We start from the raw sequence: 21475 nt of genomic DNA, 5'->3' as shown, positions 1-21475 counted from the left end.
ACAGGTGGAGCTGGGGGGTTTCTGAAGCAACATCAGCTGCACTGTAGATGCACTCAGCTGCAATGTCCAGAGTAGATAATGATGTGATCGATACCAGGCGAGTTAAGGACCTATCAGCCTGCGCCATCGAGAGTTTCATGCCAGAACTGGGTCTTTAATTCTAAATAAATCAGTTGGGTCAACATATATATTTAGGTCAAATGAATTAACTTTTGTATGTTTAACTTAACTTGTCAAACAAAATGTTCTTATGTTGGTCCAACTTAATTTTTTTATTTATTAATTTGCTGTGGTTTCATTTATTTTCTTATGTTTAAACAATTAGTTTCAAATTAGAACAAATAAGACATTGTTATCAGTACTGTCATGTGTATAGATAACTGAGTGCACACAGCTTAATCTTTCAAAACATATATGTTAACATTAAATATGTTTTGGGATTGAATGTTATGGAGTTGAAGTATATATAATTGCTCCACACCACATTCAGAGCACTCGTGTTTCATGTGCCAAGAACAATATCTTTTGTCAAAAAAATTTGATCATTATGATTTTTATGCATTTCGAAGTTAAATTATCATGTAGATTTATCCACAAATTTACCTCAATTTGAACCATTCTTTTGAATATATTTAAAGGATTTTCTTTTTAGAAAGTGTTTTAAATCTTTTGTTTTTTGATTATATGAATGTTTATTTTAATAGGAAAAATGCAGTGCAGGCACAAATAAAATTCATCCTTTTCTAAGAGAATGCTTTAAAGCTCCTGTAGGTAACTTTTGAAAACATGTATTTGCTAGAACTGTCATTATGTCCTGACAGTAGAATATGAGACAGATAATCTGTGTAAAAATCAAGCTCCTCTGGCTCCTCCTAGTGGTCCTATTGCCATTTGCAAGAAATACACGCTCCCGGTCAGAAACAACCAATCAGAGCCAGGAGGACTGTCTTAGCACTGTCAATCACGCTCGTGTACGTGCTGATCACACCCCTCTCTTGCACAGCGCGAGCGCCGGAGCGCGAGCCGTCGTTCAAACTCAAGGTGTTGTGCCGAATTTCGACTCCCTGCCAAATTATTACCCCCCCCCCCTCGTTGAAATCAGTACCTGATTGCCTAATCCTAACCCCACCCCTAATCCTAACCCCTCCCCCACAACTAATCCTAAACCTACCATACTAGGGGGGTATTAATTTGGCGGGGGTCAGAATTCGGCACCACACCGGCGAGCTGCAGCTGTGCTTATGACGGAGAAACAACCTAAACTGCCAATTCTCGAGTGACACCTGCTCATAAAACAAAGAGGTAAAAGGAAAAAGACCGATGACGATAAACAAGCGAAAAAGAAAGAATTACACAGAGCCCATTGACTCGGTGTCAAAACTCTAGCCGCATAACATGTAGATAAAATGTCACGCACTCTGCTAAGCAACAATTGAAACCTGCTAATTCACTGGCTTGTCATGTTGCTGAAATAATGAACTAGCACACCTTATCTAGCATTATATATCGCTAGAATAATTACTTACATACTGTAACGTTAGTTACCGTTATATTAACGTTATCTTACTAGCTATTTATAACTTATAGAAAGAGTGCAACGTTATAAAGTTACATGTAGGCTATTGCAAAATACATAATGATTTGAGGACCAAGTTTGTAGTCAAAGTATGGGCAGGCCATAGTCAATGTAAAGCATATTATTGACGTTTAGTCCCTATTAGTGAATATGCCATATAACTTTTTATCCGCCGTTACGGGTGGCCCTGTTTACTAGCCTGCGCGTTCACGACTGGCTCCGCTGTGGAGGACGAGCTGTGGAGGGAGGGCTGTAGCGCAGCAGAGAGCAAGGGGGTGGGACCTGTAAGTTGTGCTTGTTCAAATTTTCAGGCTAAGTCAACGTTTTCTCAAAACTCCCTACTGCAGCTTTAAATCATTTAAAAAAAAAAGTACATTGTGAAAGAATGATATTTTAATAAAAGCTATATAGTGTTTTTTCTTATTTTATTCAATATAGCTTAAAGGTATTCTATGTAATTTTTTTATTATTATTATTATTCAAATGAGTCATCAATCCTTCTTCCAAAGCGTGTTTTTGATTCATTATGGTGTGGGAGTGGCAGAGGATAGTTGTAAAATGTTTGAAATGTTGTAAAAGTGATGCGGAGATGGCGTTTTTATTCATATTTTATTGAACATAAATTCCCTTATGTAGCTCTTGAACAGAGTTCATTCTAAAGAATTATCTATTGTATAGGGTCATTTCATTATGGTTGTTGTAGCGCTGTGCTGGAATATACAGTTGTGGTCAGAATTATTGGCACCCCTGGTAAATATGATCAAAGATGGCTGTAAAAATAAATCTGCATTGTTTATCCTTTTGATCTGTCATTCAAAACAATTTGCAAAAATCGAACCTGTCATTGAAGTAAAATAATTGAAAGTGGAGGAAGATTTCATGAGTAAAAAAAAAGATTTAATGAGTAAACTATCTCTGAAGTATATTCCCATTCATATTTACATTTTTTAGCACACCAGGGTGACTAGGAACATGCAATTGTATAGCTACGACTTCTCGTTTCACAGTATTTTAGAGTATAAGTATTTTTTTTCTGGAGGTCCTGGACATCTCATTCGGATACATGGTATCATTGATTCTAGCAAATCCAAACAGATAAAAAAAAAAAACCTGACGGCATCTACTAGAAATCTTATAATGGGCCGTGGCCCGTGGTTGGATCTTCCATCAGGACAACAATTCAAAACGAACATCAAAATGAAGCTTCTGCCATGACCGTCCCAGTCCCTGACCTGAACCCTATAGAAGATGAGTGGGCTGAAGTGAAGAGAAGAAGCGCCAACATGGATCTGGGAATCTGAAGGATCTGGAGAGGTTCTGTAAGGAGGAATGGTCTTTGATCTCTTCTCGGGTGTTCTTTAAACTCATCGGGCATTATAGGAGAAGACTCAGAGCTGTTATCTTGGAAAAAGGAGGTTGCAAAAAGTATTTAATAAAAGGGTGCCAATAATTCTGGCCAACATGTTTTGGAGAAAATCATAATGTGAGTTACCCCCCACTTTCAATTCTTTTACTTCAATGAAAGGTTCGATTTTTTAAAGTATTTTCTGAATAAAAGATCAAAAGGATAAACAATGCAAATTTATTTTTACAGCCATCTTTGATCATATTTACCAGGGTGCCAATAATTCTGGCCACAGCTGTATTTTCAGGGATGTCCAGACTATTAATGGGTATTGCGAACATCTTCAGCTAGTCAGCTTGAGATCCTTTCCATCTACGATATATCACTCAAGCCTGGTGAATGTTTTATGAGCAGTGCGTAGGGTTGCCAACTTTCTGAAATGGAGGGGGGGGGGGGGGGGGGGGGGGATTCATACATTTTATATCATATTATAATGCAACTTATTAGGCCTATATATTTATAGAATAGCAAAGTAGGCTTAATCAATATACAGGACTTAACCACATATATAAAGGCTATCATGATCATTTTGCCACAAATGAACCATGTATTTGTTTAGATTATAATACGTTTTATTTTTAACTTAAACAAATACAACATATAACATTCGAAACTCATCGGCTTAGACTGCATTTGAAGAAAAATAAACACAACAGTTTTCTGTATCCTTGTGCGAACTTATTCAATAGAATTAGACTTCTAGAATGTGCTTTTCGGTGCAAAAAATTTTTACAAATTTTTTTGGGAAGTTTTTCTTATCATAGCCTACAAATGTCTTCGGAAACACATTTTACTTGATTTACTGAAGCCTGTAAAATGCATTTGCAGCTGCACAGCTTGCATATTGAGCGTCTGGCTCGCTCAAGCCTTGTTTATACTCGACGCGTCCGCACGAGCGCGAGTCTCCGCTGACTGCGCGCGGACCTCTCCATATGGACGAGGCGTTTATACTTGACGCGCTCGCCGTTGTGCTATTCTGTGAAACGACAGGGGGCGACTCGGAGTAATTCTCCTCTAAACCACCAGGAATCAGCAGTGAAGAAGTAGTTTGCCATTTATTAGTAGTTTATTAATTTCTGATTCATATAAAAAGAGTAATAAATGCAGTAGGTTTATTGTACTTTCACTGCATGTAAACTAGTAAACAACTGAAGCCTTATTGAAGAGTGTTTAAACCTTAATTTCATCAGCAGGGCTTACTTCTGCTATTGTAGGCTTATTTTGTAAATATAAGCAGTTACTTTAGAGTGCAAACTGGGTGCTTAATGTAAATGTGTTCCTATTCAAAAAATGAGAGGCTTTTATGGTCGCCCATCAATGCAAATGTCTCTGTGTATAGAAGGATCATAAACATGCTGATACAGACGCACCAGTTCGGCCAGATTCGGCTCGAAGTCGTTCATCTTCGGATGCGGCGCCGCGCGCGATGTTACAAAAAGTGCCGTGCACACCGCCAGGCGAAATGGGGTCTTCAGTGTTGCCAACTATTTTCAAAGGAAAGTAGCTAAGGCCTTCCCTAAAAGTCGCTAAATGTCGCTAGATGACGTCATACGTCAATTAGCATATTAATGACGTCATCGCGCCGTACTTGCGTTCTGTCAGCCTAGTGCGTTTTCTCTCTAAATGAATGCTCTATTCAATATAATATAGCCGAATGTCAAATAAAGCTGTTCTCATTTCCTATTTTTGTTGTTGTCAGACAATTGAACGAGTAGCTATAATATAGTGAATGATTACATTTTGTATAGGCCTATGTGGAACATTATCTGAATTGAGAGAGTTAGGGAACCGGATGAACTAAGCTCTGTGATAGTGTTACAAGTAATAAGCACAATAAAAGAAATTAAATTTAAATGGTCAAACTAAAAGAGAAGCAGATAAGTGATAAGTCCGTGGAAAAACACTGCTCATTCGCGTCTGTCAGCGGCCGTGCGCTCCTCTCAGCCATTCACTGAACAGGGGAGACGCAGCTAGAGAGAGTGACGACAGGGAGAAAGCAAGACCTCGCGCTCGCAGGACAGTACTGACAACATTTGGAGGTTACTGAGGTTTGTCCAAAAAGTCGCTAAAATTGTCGCTAGTCGCTTTTTTGAAAAAATGTCGCTAAAGGGGTCTGAAAAGTCGCTAAAAATAGCGACAAAGGCGCTAAGTTGGCAACACTGGGGGTCTTGCGCACCCAACGCGCACGACCGCCCACACCGCAATGACGTCATTTTTGCCGCGCGCACTTCGCGCTCTTGCGGACGCGTCGAGTATAAACAAGGCTTCAGGCTGCGCTGCGGCAACTGCACATCCAATGGCGTGGGCGCCTCTGACGTGCGACCAATGAGACAACTCTACGTCATTACACGTCAGAGCCCGTCAAGGTGGCGCCAAGTCCCCGAATTTGCATGCAGCGGGTCTTCGTTCATTCATCATAGTCTGTCTGACATATATATTAGAAGCTATGCGTCTGTCATGGATTTGCACTGAATTGATTCTCAAAAATACGGAACAAAGTGCGTTCCGTATCAGTTCAATACGGAACAAGCCTTTTATGTGTCAAATACGGAACGATTCCGTATTATACGGAACGGTTGGCAACCCTAGCAGTGCGACAACTATATTCATCCGCACATCCGCACATTCACGCAGAGCTGAAGCACATCCGAAACGATGTTCTTCCGCAAAATTCATGCATTTAGAGGTACAAAAGTTATATAGTGTAGGTTAGTATAGTAATGAATGAGGACATATTGCTGTACTGGATGACATTATCAATACAGTGTCGTTTTATGAGAAGACTCGTGTTGACAATAAGCATTCAAGTTTGGGCTTAAACACGGGTATCATTGCCTGTTTAGGCTGAACTGAGTCACAGTGAGGTGATTTTAGCAGGTTTATGAGTATGTATATTCTTTATGTGAAAATCAGAATCATATGTTATTAGGAAGCACAAACAGAAGAACTTCTTCTTTGGTTTGTATTATGAGCCAATGACACACGATAATCTAAACTCTTGACCACGTGCACTACAGCTGATGGTAAGTGAGTGATCTCTCTTTCTTAAACACATACACACACACAGGCCCTATAAGCGTTTCCTTTGTTTTATTCCTCTTTCTCCCTTTTGTCAATTTAAAAGTATTGTGCATGATTTTCCATAAGCAACTTTTTAATGTGAACTGCTGTGAGAACTGTTAGATTTGGTGCCAAAAATGTATTTCTCTTTTCCCATGTGCTGTTTCTAACTTTCTCCTGTTCTCTTATTTGTTTTTGCTGTCTCATAAATACCCATCTTTCTCTTTGTAGAAGAAAATGATGATCATGCTTTGCTGTGCGATACTGGGGATTGTTGTGTTTTCTTACCTTTACAGCTTCTTTTCTTAATGGTAAGCATTCAAATAAAATATATAGTAGGCTATTCTCATTAGGGAAAGTGTAAGGTGTGGACTCAACAGCCTAACTACACAAATGTGTGTTTATTTAATTTTTGAATAATGTCTTCCAAACTAAAATTCCATGGAATGATACTGCAGTATCATATTTTTATCTCAAGTAAACAAATGACCACAACAGTACCACTGACACGTAATCACGACAGTCAAATATACTGTAAGGTAAGTTTGAAAAGAGAGGCTGTATCATTCAGGATCATTGGGACATTTTTTCCAGTCACCTCAATTGCAAAATTCGCCAGTTTACCTGAATTAAAGGCGCAGTAAGCGATTTCTGAGAAACACGGTTGAAAGTGGATCGGACCAAGCACCACAACACACTCCAATCTTTAGGGGGAGGGACGTGTTTGTTCTGCTGATTTCAAATATCAAAAGCATTTCTCAGAAACATTTAACCCAATAAATATTGTTATTAAATGGTAAAATTGGTCCATCTGTGTGCTCATCTCAAATTGTCACTCTTACTATCTTTCAGGCTGAAATGACCCCGACACTGGTCCACCAACTCCCCTTAGGCTATATCTCCTGCTTTTCTTCTCAGTTTGATCCATGATTCCAAGAGATGCATCATTTGCTGTGTAGTGCACTTCAACCAGACAAACAAATCCTCACACTGACGGACCACACGAGTCACTGAAGACCAGAGCCCCCTGCCGCACAACAACACAATAGCCTACTCCTGTGCTGTTTGCTTCACAAACGAGGACAATTATTACAGAAAGGAGCCGAGATATCTATATTTTTTTCTATTTCTTTGTGTGTGTTTTTTTCTGGTTAGTTTTTCTCATAGTCTTATAGTCTAATAGGAATGAAAACTATTATTGTTTGGTTGTATGTTTTTGTGTTGCTGTAGTAAAATACACGTCTTTTGAATACTTGTCTTTCATGTGTTATGTAATTATCTATTAAAACGAGACCTTAAGAATTCGTTTTTGTCGTAATTGTCTATATCCATAGTAGGCAAGTAGTTTTAGAAATATTGTGTTATCCTATCCTGTCTTCACGTGCTATCGGAATTGTCGTAAATACTAGTTTCCTAGTTAAAAAAATGGCATGAACGCCCTCTCAAGTCAAAATTTGTATGCGACGTCTGTAATCACGACTTCAGAAGTGGGAACTAGGAGATTTCCGACGAGAAGGCATGCAGCATTAATCCCCTTCAGCGTCCAATCAGGGTACAGACACCCTTTGGGTGTTTTTGAATGATGGCAGGTGGCTTTTGACTTGGCTGTTTTACAAGACAATAACTATTATGATGCCTTCGTTTTAATCTTCTTTTTATGAATTGTGGTGGTTAGAAAAAAAAATCAACCAATGAGTTTTCGGAGATTATATAAATATTCTTGCCACTATAGGCTGATTTAATGACCCGATTTTCACTCCGCAGCCAATAAACTGCCCGTTATAAGCAACAATCCGAACATTTATTGGCTCCCGTAATATAATGCACGAGCGAGAGGCGTTGACGATCAAACTCACCCTTGTGAATGGCGTCGCTCTCACCCAATCATCTTTCATCTAGTTTGCATTGCCGCTATCTCATTGGCTGTTGATTTTGAGGGGCGTGTCGTATGAGTAGATAGTGGTGTGTGTGTGTGTATCATGACAATCTGAAAATGGCGGATGAAAGCGGATTGATTTAACTTTATCGTACAAAAATAAGAATATCAAGTCAAAAAACGACACCTTTGCACAGAATGAATTTGCAGTCCAACGGGAATTTTTAAGCCTGTTCTCACAAAGCGACTCGTCACTATCGGCAGAAAGCAAAAGTTAAAGGCCAGGTATTGTTTAAAGGTCTTTTTTGTTTTGTTTCTAGCAGGCTAACGGGCTAGCGCGGGTTGTCAATGGAAATGCTAGTGGATTAGTCGGTTAGCCTCCACTGTCAGGGGCTTGACTCTTGGTATTTTAAACTCACCGTATGCTTTTCAGCAACAGAGCCGTCACAACCGAGCCTTGTGATGAAAATAGGTCAATTTTAAAGTTGAATTATATTAGCATTATTGGTTCGCGTTCAAAAGTAGTGCAGCGTTCGCTCAGGCTAGCAGCTTCAGACTAGAGGAGCTTCAGCTGTAATAAATGTCAGATATCTGTCACTGTTCGTGTACTTTATGAGTAGCGGATGAAAGGTATTCGATTGTTTGGCATTTAAGATTTGTAGTTTCGTTGTGATTTATTGTTTCAGGAATGTGAAGTTTTTGGGAAGACAACGGAGCATTTAAACGGGCTCTGTTGTCTGATCACATCGCACTGCTGATTATAAAGATGCGTCTCAAAAGCCTAGTGAGTTGCCTACCTAAACAGCATTCATTTCCCTCCTAATGCCCAGAATTATTTTAGATAGGCTGCTCAATAGGTTTTGAGACACACGAACAACCGGTCATGTACTGATTTCAGTCTACAGCAGTTAATATCCTGTTTTTCCTTCTTCTGAAATGTAGTCTTTGAGCGTGTCTAGATGACTACATATTCTATGTAGTATAGTTTTTTTTTAAATGTAACTTGTTATTTAAGTATGTGCTTTAATATGAAGTCGTGTTTCTTAAGCGTTGGTGATTGTTTAAGGGTATTCCCGTCATTCAAGCTGGTTTCAGCTGCATTGATTGATTCATGAATGCAGTTATACTCGCTCCACCTGATGTTATTTATTATGAGCGTCTGCAAGAAACGCTCCTCTAATTTATCCCTTCTTTTTTCAAAGCATGGAAGAGGAGAGTTCACGTTATAGCAAACGCCTGGTAAGTTTCTCATTTACTCAACAGCTATTATGCAAATCAAATTGCAGTCTATGGAACATTTGTTTGTAGTTTTTAACCGAGCTGTAATGCGGTTATATTGCCGACAGCTGGCGCTCTAGGCCTGACGTCACACCCGAGGGGTTTGTTGATATTACAGTGAACACGCCCAAGGGAAGAGACTGTCAAAACCTCATTCTCATTATGTACACTCTGCTATCACCAAGCCTCTGCCACAACAGCAGTAAAATAATAAACGTAACTTTTTTCTTCTTTTAATATTTGCTTTCTAATGTCCATATGGCATAGAAGGCTCTATATGGTGCATGTGAAAGATAGGAACGCATCTGTTCACATTAGTGTGTTGTAGTAAAAGATAATATTTTACCAACTTTTGGCTGCCCAGCTATATAAATGTGAATCAAGACCAGTTTAGCAGAAACGGCCTTTGCATTTCTATATTAAAGGCACAATATGTATGATTTTTGGATTAACATATCAATAAACCACTAGAGCGATGTTATATATTTTGTTGATTTGTGTACTTGCATTATCCAGAAAGTTTAAATACAGAGAAATAAGCCATTTTAACCAGGACACAGACCGTGTGTTTTATTAGACTGGTGAGCATGCATTGGATGCATTCATCGATAGAAAACTAATTGTTATACAGCTCAACACAGTTAGTCCTTTTCTTTAAATCTCGTTTTCTTGATTTACCGTAAGTACCATATTTACCATGCCGGCTGTAGAGGTGCAGACAACAAATCAAGGTGTCATCAATCTACGCCTTTGTTTTGAATAAACAACCTCTAGTGGTGAAAAATTACATAGTGTGCCTTTAATCTTGAGTTTTGTTTTCTCGTATTAATGTGTAATTTGTTTTCAGCGGACTGGCACACGGCGACGTTACCAGGATGATGGAATTTCCGATGATGAGATTGAAGGAAAGAGGTCCTTTGACCTTGAAGAGAAACTCCAATGCAACCGATTCAACTCGGATCTGGTCAAAATTATGGATGGGAAAGGTGCATGTTAAACCTGTTTAGTTCCAGCACTGACTTGCATGCTGAGTTTTGGTTCCTCTTATCCAGGCTAACTATATTGTGAGATTTTGAGTTTGGTTATGAGAAAGCATTTTCTGTAAAGCTGCTTTGAAAAAATAAAAAAAAGTCACTGAAATACAGCATTTTTGGAGATCCAGGTTAACCGTGTATGGTGTTCTCTGCAGACTTCACCTTGGAGTACATCCAACGGGAGGGACTCCGGGACCCCATTATCTTCAAGAAAACAGATGGCCTTGGCCTAAAGTATGGCTCATTTCATCATGCCAGTTCTTACAGCTGTTTGCACCTCTTTATCATTTGAAACTCTTTATATTATCTGTTTTTGTAGGATGCCTGACCCTGACTTTAGTGTCAGTGATGTGAAATTGTTTGTGGGTAAGAAGAAAAGTTTTTGATCCTCTTACGCTTTTAATATTTTTATCATCGGTGACGGCTGCTAATATTCGCTCTCCTACCTTTACTCCGATAGGCAGTCGCAGGATGGTCGACGTGATGGATGTGACCACTCAAAAAGGCATTGAGATGTCAATGGGTCAGTGGAGGAGATACTACGAGACGCCACCATCTGAGCGCGAAAAGCTGTATAATGTCATCAGCCTTGAGTTCAGTCACACAAAACTAGAGAATCTAGTTAAGAGACCTGCCTCGGTACGTGCACGCTCAAATAGTGGTCAACCAATTTCTAGTGTTTGCTTATTAATCTGTGCCAATAACAGCTTTTGGAAGTGGTGGATATTGGCAAAAGTGAATGCGATCTCAGCTAATAATGGGTTTCATTATTGTGGAGGGTTATGGACGGCATAATTATGAATATGGGGTGTGATTAAAAACAGATGATGTTATTTTACTAAGTTCTATTAATCTGCAAAAGTCATTTTCGGTTGAGCTCTACACAAACAAAAATGCCTTTGTGTCTGCAAACAGTTTCTTTATGTGTTGGCTTGTGTTTTCATTAGGTTGATATGATTGACTGGGTGGACAACATGTGGCCACGTCATCTTAAAGAAAGTCAGAGAGACTCCACCAATGCCATTATAGACATGCAGTACCCTAAAGTACAGAAGTAAGTTCTTTACTCATATAAGTAAGGGATAATCCACGGCTAGCTGTGCATCAAACTATTTTAATGCACGACTTGGAGGCAAAGAACCACCCAAAGCGAAGCGGAGTGCATTCAAGTCGTTTAATGCACTGCTAACCGTGTGTGTGTGTGCTTGTCAATGAAAGCAGCGCGTTAATATAGAACGGCGATTAAACTGACTGGAACTACCTGTGCATTAAACTATTTTAATGCACACCTTCCAGCTAATCAGAATCGAGTATTCAGATAGACCATGGAATAATTCCATTTAAACTGTTTTTGTTTTAACGCTAGGGCAACATGAACTTGATTTGTGAATATTGTTCATATGTTGTGTGTTTTTCAGGTATTGTCTGATGAGTGTCGAGGGATGCTTCACAGATTTCCACATAGACTTTGGTGGCACATCAGTCTGGTATCACATCCTCAGGGGAGGGAAGGTGAGTGCTGTCTTAAAGGTACAACACTATGTAGTGTGTACTGACTGAGTTCAGATCGGAATGAAATACTAGGGTTGAAAAGTTTGGGGTTGGTATGATTTTCTTTTGCTCACAAAGGCAGCGTTTATTTGATCAAAAATACAGTAAAAACAGTAATGATTACAATACAACAAAACAATGCCATTTAATATTTGATAATACATAATATATCAATGTAATTAATCCCTGTGATATCAAAGCTGAATTTTCGATCCATTCTTCAGTGTCACGTGATCCATAAGAAATTATTCTAATATGCTGATTTGCTGCTCAAGAAAAATTTCTATAATTATCAATGTTAAACTGTTGTGCTGCATTTTTGTGGAAACCAGCTCTAATTGCTTTTGGAGTACTGTATGATTGTTTTGTATCAGCCTCTCCCTGTCAAATCCTCTTGTTTCCTGTAATCGCAGCATTTATAAACCTGTCAATCTATCCCTCTGGTATTTCGCAATTACCTGTCCCTATTGACCTCGTTGTGCTGAATGATCTCAGGTTTTCTGGCTGATCCCGCCCACACCTCAGAACCTGGAGCTCTATGAGAACTGGGTGTTGTCAGGGAAGCAAGGTGACATCTTTCTCGGCGATAAAGCCACCGCGTGCCAACGGATTGAACTGAAGCAAGGCTACACATTCATGATCCCCTCAGGTACACATGTGGAATCTAATAATGCTTTAATTGCTTTAGCTAGGAAGCTCGCTGGGTTTCCTGGAGCAAACCACTGTGTCTTTGTGTGTAGGGTGGATCCATGCAGTGTACACTCCAATGGATACTCTGGTGTTTGGGGGTAATTTTCTGCACAGCTTTAACATTCCCATGCAGCTCAACATTTACAACATTGAGGACCGCACACGGGTGAGCACTCGTACACAATCACACGCTTGATTTATTCATTTCACCGATACCCATTTGTGAACTGTTTTTGACTGTCTATATGGTTTATCTGTACAGGTCCCTCCTAAGTTCCGCTACCCTTTCTACTTTGAGATGTGCTGGTATGTGTTGGAGCGTTACTTGTACTGTCTGACCAACACGTCTCACCTCACACCTGACTTCCAGAAGCACTCACTGGGCATTGGTCAGTACACATCCTTTTATATACGACTGTGAATGTGTACAAAAACGCATCAATTATGGGTGTAACGGTATAAAAAAACGCCAGTTTGGTACATACCTTAGTTTTGATGATGTTCACAACTTCAAAATATATGGATATCTGCACACCTAAGTTCCTCATGGGCAGTGGTTAAAACAATGCTGCATTAGTTCGATTACATGCTTGCCAAACCAATAGACCTTTACATCCCATCATCAAAGCAACTAATTAAACTGGCACATCTGTTTTGTGCTTCGCAGGGCTGAAGAAGGAAGATGTAATCAAAGAAGAATTAGATGATCATGCAGGAAGTGAAGAGAAAGAGGATGTGGAGGTGAAGGAGGAGCCTGAGGATGAGGCAGCACTCACTCCTCCCTCTCGTCCAGGGGTGAAAGTTCACCTGACACCCTTTGAGCTGGAGGGACTTTGGGAATTACTACACAAGTTGGAGGATTTGCCAGCTCACAAGAAATGTGTTCCATCAGGCATCAGAAATGCTCCAGCACTGCTCAGTGACATACGGGTACGAAAATAAACGCCATAGTAATACTTTTTTTTTTTTTTAAAGCACAAGCATATTGATTTTTTTTTTTTTTTTTTTTTCCAACAGAAGCTGCTAGAGGAACATGGAAATGATAATCCTAATTTGTCTTACACTGGAAAACCAATTGTCAAATGGCCCAAAAGAGTAAGTTATATACTTGTTCCATGACCACCGTACTTGCAGCACATACCAGGAAGTTGAAGTAAAAATGTGTCCTCTTCTGTCTTCAGCCCTCATGGTATCAGCCGCCGCCACCTCTGTCTCTGCTGTACCGCCCGCGTGCTCCTGGTTCAGCCCCCGTGTTGCCGCCGGTTCCTCGGCCCGTGAAGCCGTCTTCCTCCATCTCAGCTCTGAGACGCAGACGCGTGCGCTGCAAACGCTGCGAGGCCTGTCTGCGCACTGAGTGTGGCGACTGCAACTACTGTAGGGACATGAGGAAGTTTGGAGGACCCGGCAGACTCAAGAAGAGCTGTGTTCTCCGACAGTGTCTTGCAGTGAGTATCTGTGTTCTTATAAATTGTATTAATTTACAGTTCAACAAAAGTTGTTTGTTGAATCTCACACTTGTGTTCTGTTTTCTAGCCGGCACTACCTCTTACTGCAGTATGTGGCATATGTAAGGAAGGCTATCAAGAGTCTGAAGACTCTGAGTCCGTCCAGACGCTCATGGAATGCTCCGAATGCGCTCAGATCACTCATCCAGAATGTATAAAGGTACATGTGTATCTCACTTTTTATGGAATTAGCTGTTATATGTACATTTGTCTTAATGCCAATGCCACATGTATATTGCAGGTACCCCATGAGGGTGTTATCAATAAGGACCTTCCCAGTTGTTGGGAGTGTCCAAAATGTGTCCAGGGCAAGAAAACAGAGGTATTCTTTTTGCTTTTTAGTAATTTTGTTTTAACAGGCTTTTACTTGAGTGACTTCACAGATGATAATTAGATCTGAAGACTAATTTGATAACGATTTGTGTTTTATTGGTATTAGTCTTCCAGTAGTAGTGAGGAGGAGACGGACAGCAGTGTGTCCAACGGCGGTCGCTTGTCTGGTCCTCCGGCTAAGCGAGCATACAGAGAGGGGATTGGGGTGGGCGGCTTGCGTATAGGGCGCAGAGGTCGACCGCCCCTATCCCCATCCTCCCTGCCTCTGACCCGCTCCAGACGGCAGCCGCCCCCGTCCCAGAGACTCCTGCTGCAGCACCAGCAGAACAGGAGGAGAGCAGGTGTGCTGGAGTTACAGCTCAGGAAAAGAGTAAGTGTACACATGTTTTACAGATTTAATGTGAAGTTGCTTTCGATTTGTTGTATTTCCATTCATCGAACAACATATATGATTACAGTTATTGTCAGAAGTTGGAGATGCACTAACATTCAAAAGTTTGTGTCAGTAAAGCCTGGAACACACCAAGCCGACGCCGACGAACTAGCGTTGATGAAAGCCGACTGTGTTGTCGCCTCTCGTCGGGGTAAAAAGCTGCACTTGAACACACAGAGAGAACTACAGCCGACTGTCAGCTAGAATGCGCGTTCTGCGCCTGCGTGTAAATGAGACAACTGTCCATTTCTGCAGATATATTAGTCTATATTCGTCATTCAAGAAGGGAAACCGACGCTGCCGGCTGCAGATACACATACCGTAAACAAAGCAGTGCGTGCTTACCGTTTTGAATATCAATCCTGCTAAACACTTCTTTATTCCACTCTGCTCGTGTTTATATTGAAATATTCGCCAAGGAACACTCAGGTAAGATGACGTAACATAAGAACAGCCTTCTATCTGTAGAGTTTTAACTTCTTTGCTCGCTGTTTTGCTATTATTCTCGTGCATTGACTCTTTCACTAAGCTGAGCAGCCAATCAGAGTTCCCTCTTTCGGCCGATTCAACGTGTCGAATCGGCCGAAACAAAGCCGACGAGGACCAATTTCAGCCGACGGCACGGAACCGTGCGGAACACACCGAGGAAACTTAGTCGGCCGACGCACAAAAACTGCCCTACGGCCGACCGTCGGCTTGGTGTGTTCCAGGCTTAAGATCTTTTTAATGTTTTTGAAAGAAGTCATCTAGACTGCATTCGTCATCAAAAAACAGTAATATTGTGAGATGATATTACAACTTAAAATAACTGTTTTCTCTTCTAATATATTTTAAAATGTAATTTATTCCTGTGATCAAAGCTGAATTTTCAGCATCATCAGTGTCACGTGATCCTTCAGAAATCATTCTAATGTGCTGATTTATTTGATACTCAAGAAACGTTTCTTATTATTATCAAGGTTGAGATGCTTATATATTTGTGAAAACCAGCCCCTAAATGTCAAGGGCCAAAGGACTTTGGTTGGTCTGATGCTCACTTCCTGTCTATGTGGGTGGTTCTTGGCCAAAATAAGCTACAATGTGGATCAGGCTTTATGATGATGATGGTCAAACGTCTGACTACATCAGTCCAATGTAATGCTGCATGTCTGATTCCATGCTTTCTGTTGCAGATCAAATTGGAAAGGAACAAAATCCTCCAGTCGGTGAGTGTTTTGAGTCTATAACATCTGCTTCCCTCATCGCAGCGCATCTCTAATCCTGCTCTTACCATTCTCACATGCTCTCTGTCACTCTCGGCTGCGCTTTCGTTCTCTCTACTTCTGTCTGTCTCTCAGACCAGTTCGTCTGTCTCTCTTTCTCCAAAGCTCCTGCGTCAGCGGAGTCTGGAGAGAGGGGGTGTAGTCCGAGCTGGACCCGGCCGAGGCGTTTCCCGTGGCCGAGGGACATCCTCCTGTCGCGGGAGAGGGGTACGACTACGCGGCGGTGGCAGAGGTGGAGGTCTGAGAGAGAGAATGGAGACGGAGGGAGAAAGAGAGGATTCTGTGGAAGAAGAACAGGAGGAGAGGAAAGAGAATGGACAGTATAATGGTAAGGAGAACCGTCCTCAGAGACGAGGCGTTAAATCAGGCGAAGACGAGAACGGTGACGGTCATCGAAACGGAGAGAGCGAGGGGAGCAGTGAGGGAGGAGAGCCGACTCCATCATTTAGCACCACAGAAGTGTCAGACGATGTCAGAGGCCAGGGGTCCTGCGTCACGGTCACGTTACAGCCATCGAGAGGTCGGCGCGACCCTAGCGCCATTGTTCCCAAATTGGAAGCCAACTTGTCTTCTAGAAGCCTTCCGCAAAACCACAAAGCCCTGCTTCGTCCCCCACTGCGAAACGGCGCCACTCGCTCAGACAGTCCTCATTCGCCTGCGGACAGATTGCACCTAAACAAATCACCTCTTTCATCATCACACACTCTGACGAGGAGCGCATCCAAACACTCACACGCGGTGCGGATTCTCAGATCAAACGTCAAAGGCTCCCATCACCGGCTAACCCGAGAGAGAATTGGGACAAAAACTCGGTCGGAAAGGGCAAAGTCCTCCGTCTCCTGTCCCAGCTCCACCTTACGGCCCTCGCCGGAGCAGAACGGAGGGGGGAACGAGCCGGGCTGGGAGAGAGAGGTTTGGGTGTCCGTGTTCCGCTACTTGACTCGTGCAGAGCTGTGCGTTTGCATGGCGGTTTGCAAGAGTTGGTACAAATGGTGAGTGCACAATTACCAACACGCATGGTACAAAATCTAGTGACCTGCCTAGTTGTTTACTGTCTACATGGGCAGCTTCCTTCTGAAACTGCATACCAACTGAAATGAAAATGATTTCGGGTTTCCTAATTCCGAAAATGTAATTGGAGGTTTTTTTGTTGTTGTTAAAAGCTCCAGGTTTGCTGTGCTTCTTTGTAGGGCTGTGCAGTTTGGCCATTTTGTTTTTATCATTTTTTTATCAAAAAAAATCTTTCTTTTTTTTTGCGGAAAACCTCAGGAAGCTCCTCTTTCGTTGACAACATCTGATTTATAAGTGCTTCTCATTACATGTTTGGGAAGATTGTTGATGCACAATTTGCTCTGAGACATTGAAAACAGCGGATCATTAGCTGCTCGCGTGTAAAAACACGGCGCATAGAATTAAATCACAGCTGCTGTGTTTTGGAAATTGCAGTTTTTCTTTTTTGATTATTGTGCTGCCCTACAAATAGTGCTGTGTAAAACTAATTTCAATAGGGTTTGGAGTTTCTACATATCTCTCGTTTCGTCAGCCAAGAGAGGGCTTGGATTTTTGTGGCAGTGCATTCTGGGATTACCTTCATCATGGAGTATATACTCTGCTACATTATGTTCAGCTCAAATGATGCCTTTAAATGTTTCCTATGGAGGCAGCTCAATATACTTCAGATAAAGCAAAGGTGTGTGTCTGTTTATTTGAATATTGTGGTGTTGTCATAGGGGCTGTGACAAGCGTTTATGGACGCGGATCAGTCTGAGCCGATGCCGCTCTATAAGTCCACAGGCCCTCACGGGCATCATCAAACGACAGCCTGTCACACTGGACCTGTCTTGGGCCAACATCTCCAAGAAGCAGCTCAGCTGGCTCATCAACCGCCTGCCAGGTGTGTGTTCTCTCATTACCACTGCGTGCGTCTGTTTTAACACACACTACTATATGACATGACCCACAACCCGCTCTCTCACAGGCCTTAAAGATCTGGTGCTATCAGGGTGTAATTGGACATCAGTCTCAGCTCTGAGCTCTCCAAGCTGTCCTTTACTGCGCTCTTTAGACCTGCGCTGGGCAGACGGCGTCAAGGACGCTCAAATCAGGGATCTGCTCAACCCGCCAGGTAATGACTCATTTATTCTTTACGTTTTCCTGTATTACTTTAAATTAGGGGTGTGTGATATTGTCAAAAAATATCTCTGGTAGTGCGTTTTTGTGCTGGTACATTAACTGGTTTAGGCCTGTCGTGGACAGCTGCCTCTCAAAGCTTTTTATATTCTGTGCGGTGGCCAGTTCACAACAGTCACAGACTAGTCACATTTAATTACCTTTTATTTAATTTTAAAATTAATTTGAAAAAACAGTCACATTCAATTTTCCACTGACTCAATATTTGTCCTTTTAAACTGATTTCAAGGGAATTTTTACATTTATAAATCAACCTTAGACATTTTGTCTAGAACCTTTTGTCATTTGATACATTTCATGAATAAATTGTTACCAATGAAATCCGTATCATCAACCCATCTCTGCACTACAGAAGTGGCACAGAAGCCACATCTAAAGAGACATTTGGATGTATTTACAGTTTAATGCAACTCAAGGGTGTCTTGCATCTTTTTTTATTTGAATAATTAATTATGAATTGGTATTAAAAGAACGAAACCATACTTTAAGTATGGAACTTAAAATGCCAGTAAGTGGCGCGAGTCACTATCTTAATGAGTTGAGTCTTTGGCATTCATTCATAAGATTCATTCAAACAGCTAATTCGTTCAGTCATTGAATCATTTATTAAACTGATTCGGTCAAAAAGCGGATTCACGAAACACTGCTGTGGTGCTCAGAGACTCAAAACGGATCTGCAGTGGATTCATTTGAAAATATTGACAAAATTGTGTGGAAAATTTAACTCGCAATGACAACTTATTGTTTATTGAACTGTTTTTATAAAATTGTGACATTTGCAGTCATACTGATATTTAAGTAAAACGGCATTCTTGCTTGTCATGCAATATTGCTTAATTATATAATTTGATATGAATGAAAGACAACTCGTAGGGAAAAATAGCCCCTTATATCTTGAAATGTGTGGTCATTTATCGGCATTAAAATAGGCTACATCATGCAGAGAAACCATGCACTCAATGTCAGCTTGCACATTTAAAACACGAATTATATTATCTTAGACTCAAGGTTTCAAGTAGGGGTGTGCTATATATATATATATATATATTTTTTTTTCAGTGCTGTCAAATGATTAAAATATTTAATCGCATTAATGTCATAGTTAACTCGCAATTAATCGCACATTTTTATCTATTCGAAATGTCTCTTGATTTCTTTAAATCCTATTTTTTTTCTCCTTTTAATGCTCTTATCAACATGGAAAAGTGGATCGGCTTGCTTTGTGCAAATGTTTTTTTATTGAAAACAACATTGACAATACTGTTTAATTTCACAGAAACATTCTCACTTGGAGCAAATAATGTCTCACACAATGTAACACTGTCCATCAATAAAAGGGCGAAAGAAATACTGACGAGGGGGCGGAGAATTCGCATCAGCTGTGTGTGTGTGTGCTTGGCCATCAAGTGGTATTTCAGACTGGACGTGCTGCGATGATGATAGCTCAGTTCACAACGACAAAACACACAGATCACTTTGGTCTTGTCAATGGAACCATTTGGCAACTTTTTAAAAGTAAACTTTCAATTCAGAATCTTATTGGCATCCATTTCGGCGTCTTGCGCTCGTCATCCACTCAAAACGTAACGTTAACCAACTATTTGGCCGGCTCGCAAGCTCAAACAAGTGTGTGCGGCGTGCCTGTTGTTTTGTTTCCGGTCTAGCTAGATCCGCTTGCGCTTTCAAAACGTCCTCGCGCGCATGCCGCGTCCTGTTGCAAAAGCATGTGAAAAAAACTACAAAGTTTGCTAGGCCAAAAAGACTGTTAATCGCGCGATAAAAAAATGAACGCCGTTAAAATGGGTTTGCGTTAACGCCGCTAATAACGCGTTTAACTGACAGCCCTAATATATATATATCTCGTGTGTGTCTGTAGGCAGTGATAACCGTTCCCAGATGAAGAACATGCAGTGTTTGTGGCTGTGCGGTCTGGAGGTGACTGAAGCCACGCTGAGGCTGATCATCAGACACATGCCTCTGCTCACACGCCTGGAGCTCTCGCATTGTCCCATCGCAGATGGTGCTCTAAACCTCCTCAGCGCGGTGGGCTCCTCCACACGCAACACACTCACACACCTCAACTTAGCAGGTGAGCAAGTGCACACCAAAACCTGCTTCCAACTCAGTGACGTTAAGCAAAACTGAATTGTTCCCTGTTTGACGTCCTCCTCAGGTTGCAGCCGCCTGACAGACCGTTGTCTGGTGTTCCTGCGCCGCTTGTCCTGTCTCTCCATACTGGACCTTCGCGACTGCAAAGGGGTCTCGCGGCAGGCGTGCGAAAGGTTTATCTCCGAGCTGTCTGTCAATGCCCTCTACTGCCTATCAGACGACAAGCTCATCCAGAGGATATCGTAAAAGCTGCCCTTCTCAGGGAGAGAGAGAGACTTTGTGAATATTTGTGTGACTGAGAAGGAACGCAGGGTATGTGTGCGTGAGGAGGTTCTCTGTTTGACAGATGTATGACGGCTTAGGAGGGAGGAGCTCAAAGCATCCAGGGTGGGGCTTATGTATAAATGTGTCTGGGCGAGGAGTATCTTTTTGTAGTTAACTATTTCCCTTTGTTCTGTGTACACACAAACACATTGCAATTGGCAATCAGATCGGTTCTCAGGCCTGTCATGCCATGGGCTCTTCTATTAAAGAGATCAACAGGTGCTATTCCTCTACAGTTTGTTTTCTATTTCTGAGCAGCTTACGGTCTGCTACTACTCTGGGGTGCGTTTCCCGAAAGCATCGTTAGCCAACTATGGTCGCAAATCCCATTGAACTCTATTGGTAACGACGGAACTTGCGACCATAGTTGGCTAACGATGCTTTCGGGAAACGCACCCCAGATCCATTGTCACCTAGACGGATTCATTTATCCTTAGTAGTGTGGAGGTTAGCATTGCATTTCGTTTTCTTTTCACACATCCCCTTACTTTAAATGTCATTTTACTTGAGGAATACCTTTCTGTTCTTAATTCCTCTCCCTCCTTAATACCCGAGAGTATAGAGATATATAAATATATAAGCACCCTTGTGTAAATGTATTCCTCTCCTGTAGTAAGACGGACAAAAAAATCTGTAGCATTATAATTATTTTGAGAAACTTTTTCACTTTTCTTTTTCTTTTTCAAGAAAATAAAAAAAAAATATGAAAAAAATGCAAGCTTGAGTTGATTTAAATAAGTGAAGATGCTGACTTCTGAGGTTTTGTTGAAAATGTTTACATTTTGTTCTTGGGTAACAAATTTAATAAATATTGTGTTATTGGTTTCTAGTTAAAATACTGGATATGTT

At 41.1% G+C, this 21475-nt stretch overlaps 2 protein-coding genes across 2 annotated transcripts in view; both read left to right on the top strand.

The window, feature by feature from the left end:
* The window catches only part of stx3b (syntaxin 3b), a 35693-nt gene extending 28354 nt beyond the window's left edge, over window positions 1-7339 (top strand). Inside the window, exons 10-11 of the mRNA XM_056250264.1 lie at window positions 6273-6352; window positions 6894-7339. Coding sequence (XP_056106239.1) covers window positions 6273-6350 — 78 coding nt within the window. The 3' untranslated portion in view covers window positions 6351-6352; window positions 6894-7339. The remainder of the gene's footprint in view (window positions 1-6272; window positions 6353-6893) is intronic.
* A 680-nt stretch (window positions 7340-8019) lies between these two features.
* On the top strand, window positions 8020-20676 carry kdm2ab (lysine (K)-specific demethylase 2Ab). Its single transcript, XM_056250256.1, has 23 exons — window positions 8020-8202; window positions 9118-9156; window positions 10043-10181; window positions 10385-10463; window positions 10549-10595; window positions 10690-10868; window positions 11177-11283; window positions 11648-11741; window positions 12276-12429; window positions 12521-12636; window positions 12733-12859; window positions 13138-13400; window positions 13488-13565; window positions 13652-13915; window positions 14004-14135; window positions 14217-14297; window positions 14415-14678; window positions 15914-15946; window positions 16079-16995; window positions 17734-17897; window positions 17982-18128; window positions 20070-20282; window positions 20367-20676. Exons 2-23 carry the CDS (start codon window positions 9121-9123, stop codon window positions 20546-20548), a joined length of 3816 nt encoding a protein of 1271 aa, XP_056106231.1. The 5' UTR covers window positions 8020-8202; window positions 9118-9120; the 3' UTR covers window positions 20549-20676.
* The last annotated feature ends 799 nt before the right edge of the window (window positions 20677-21475 follow it).

Source organism: Rhinichthys klamathensis, unplaced genomic scaffold (assembly GCF_029890125.1).
Source record: "Rhinichthys klamathensis goyatoka isolate OS25496 unplaced genomic scaffold, OSU_Roscu_1.1 h1tg000068l_1, whole genome shotgun sequence".
Taxonomy (NCBI): domain Eukaryota; kingdom Metazoa; phylum Chordata; class Actinopteri; order Cypriniformes; family Leuciscidae; genus Rhinichthys; species Rhinichthys klamathensis.
The sequence above is the reverse complement of the archived record's forward strand: the minus strand, read 5'-3'. Positions and strand labels throughout refer to the sequence as shown.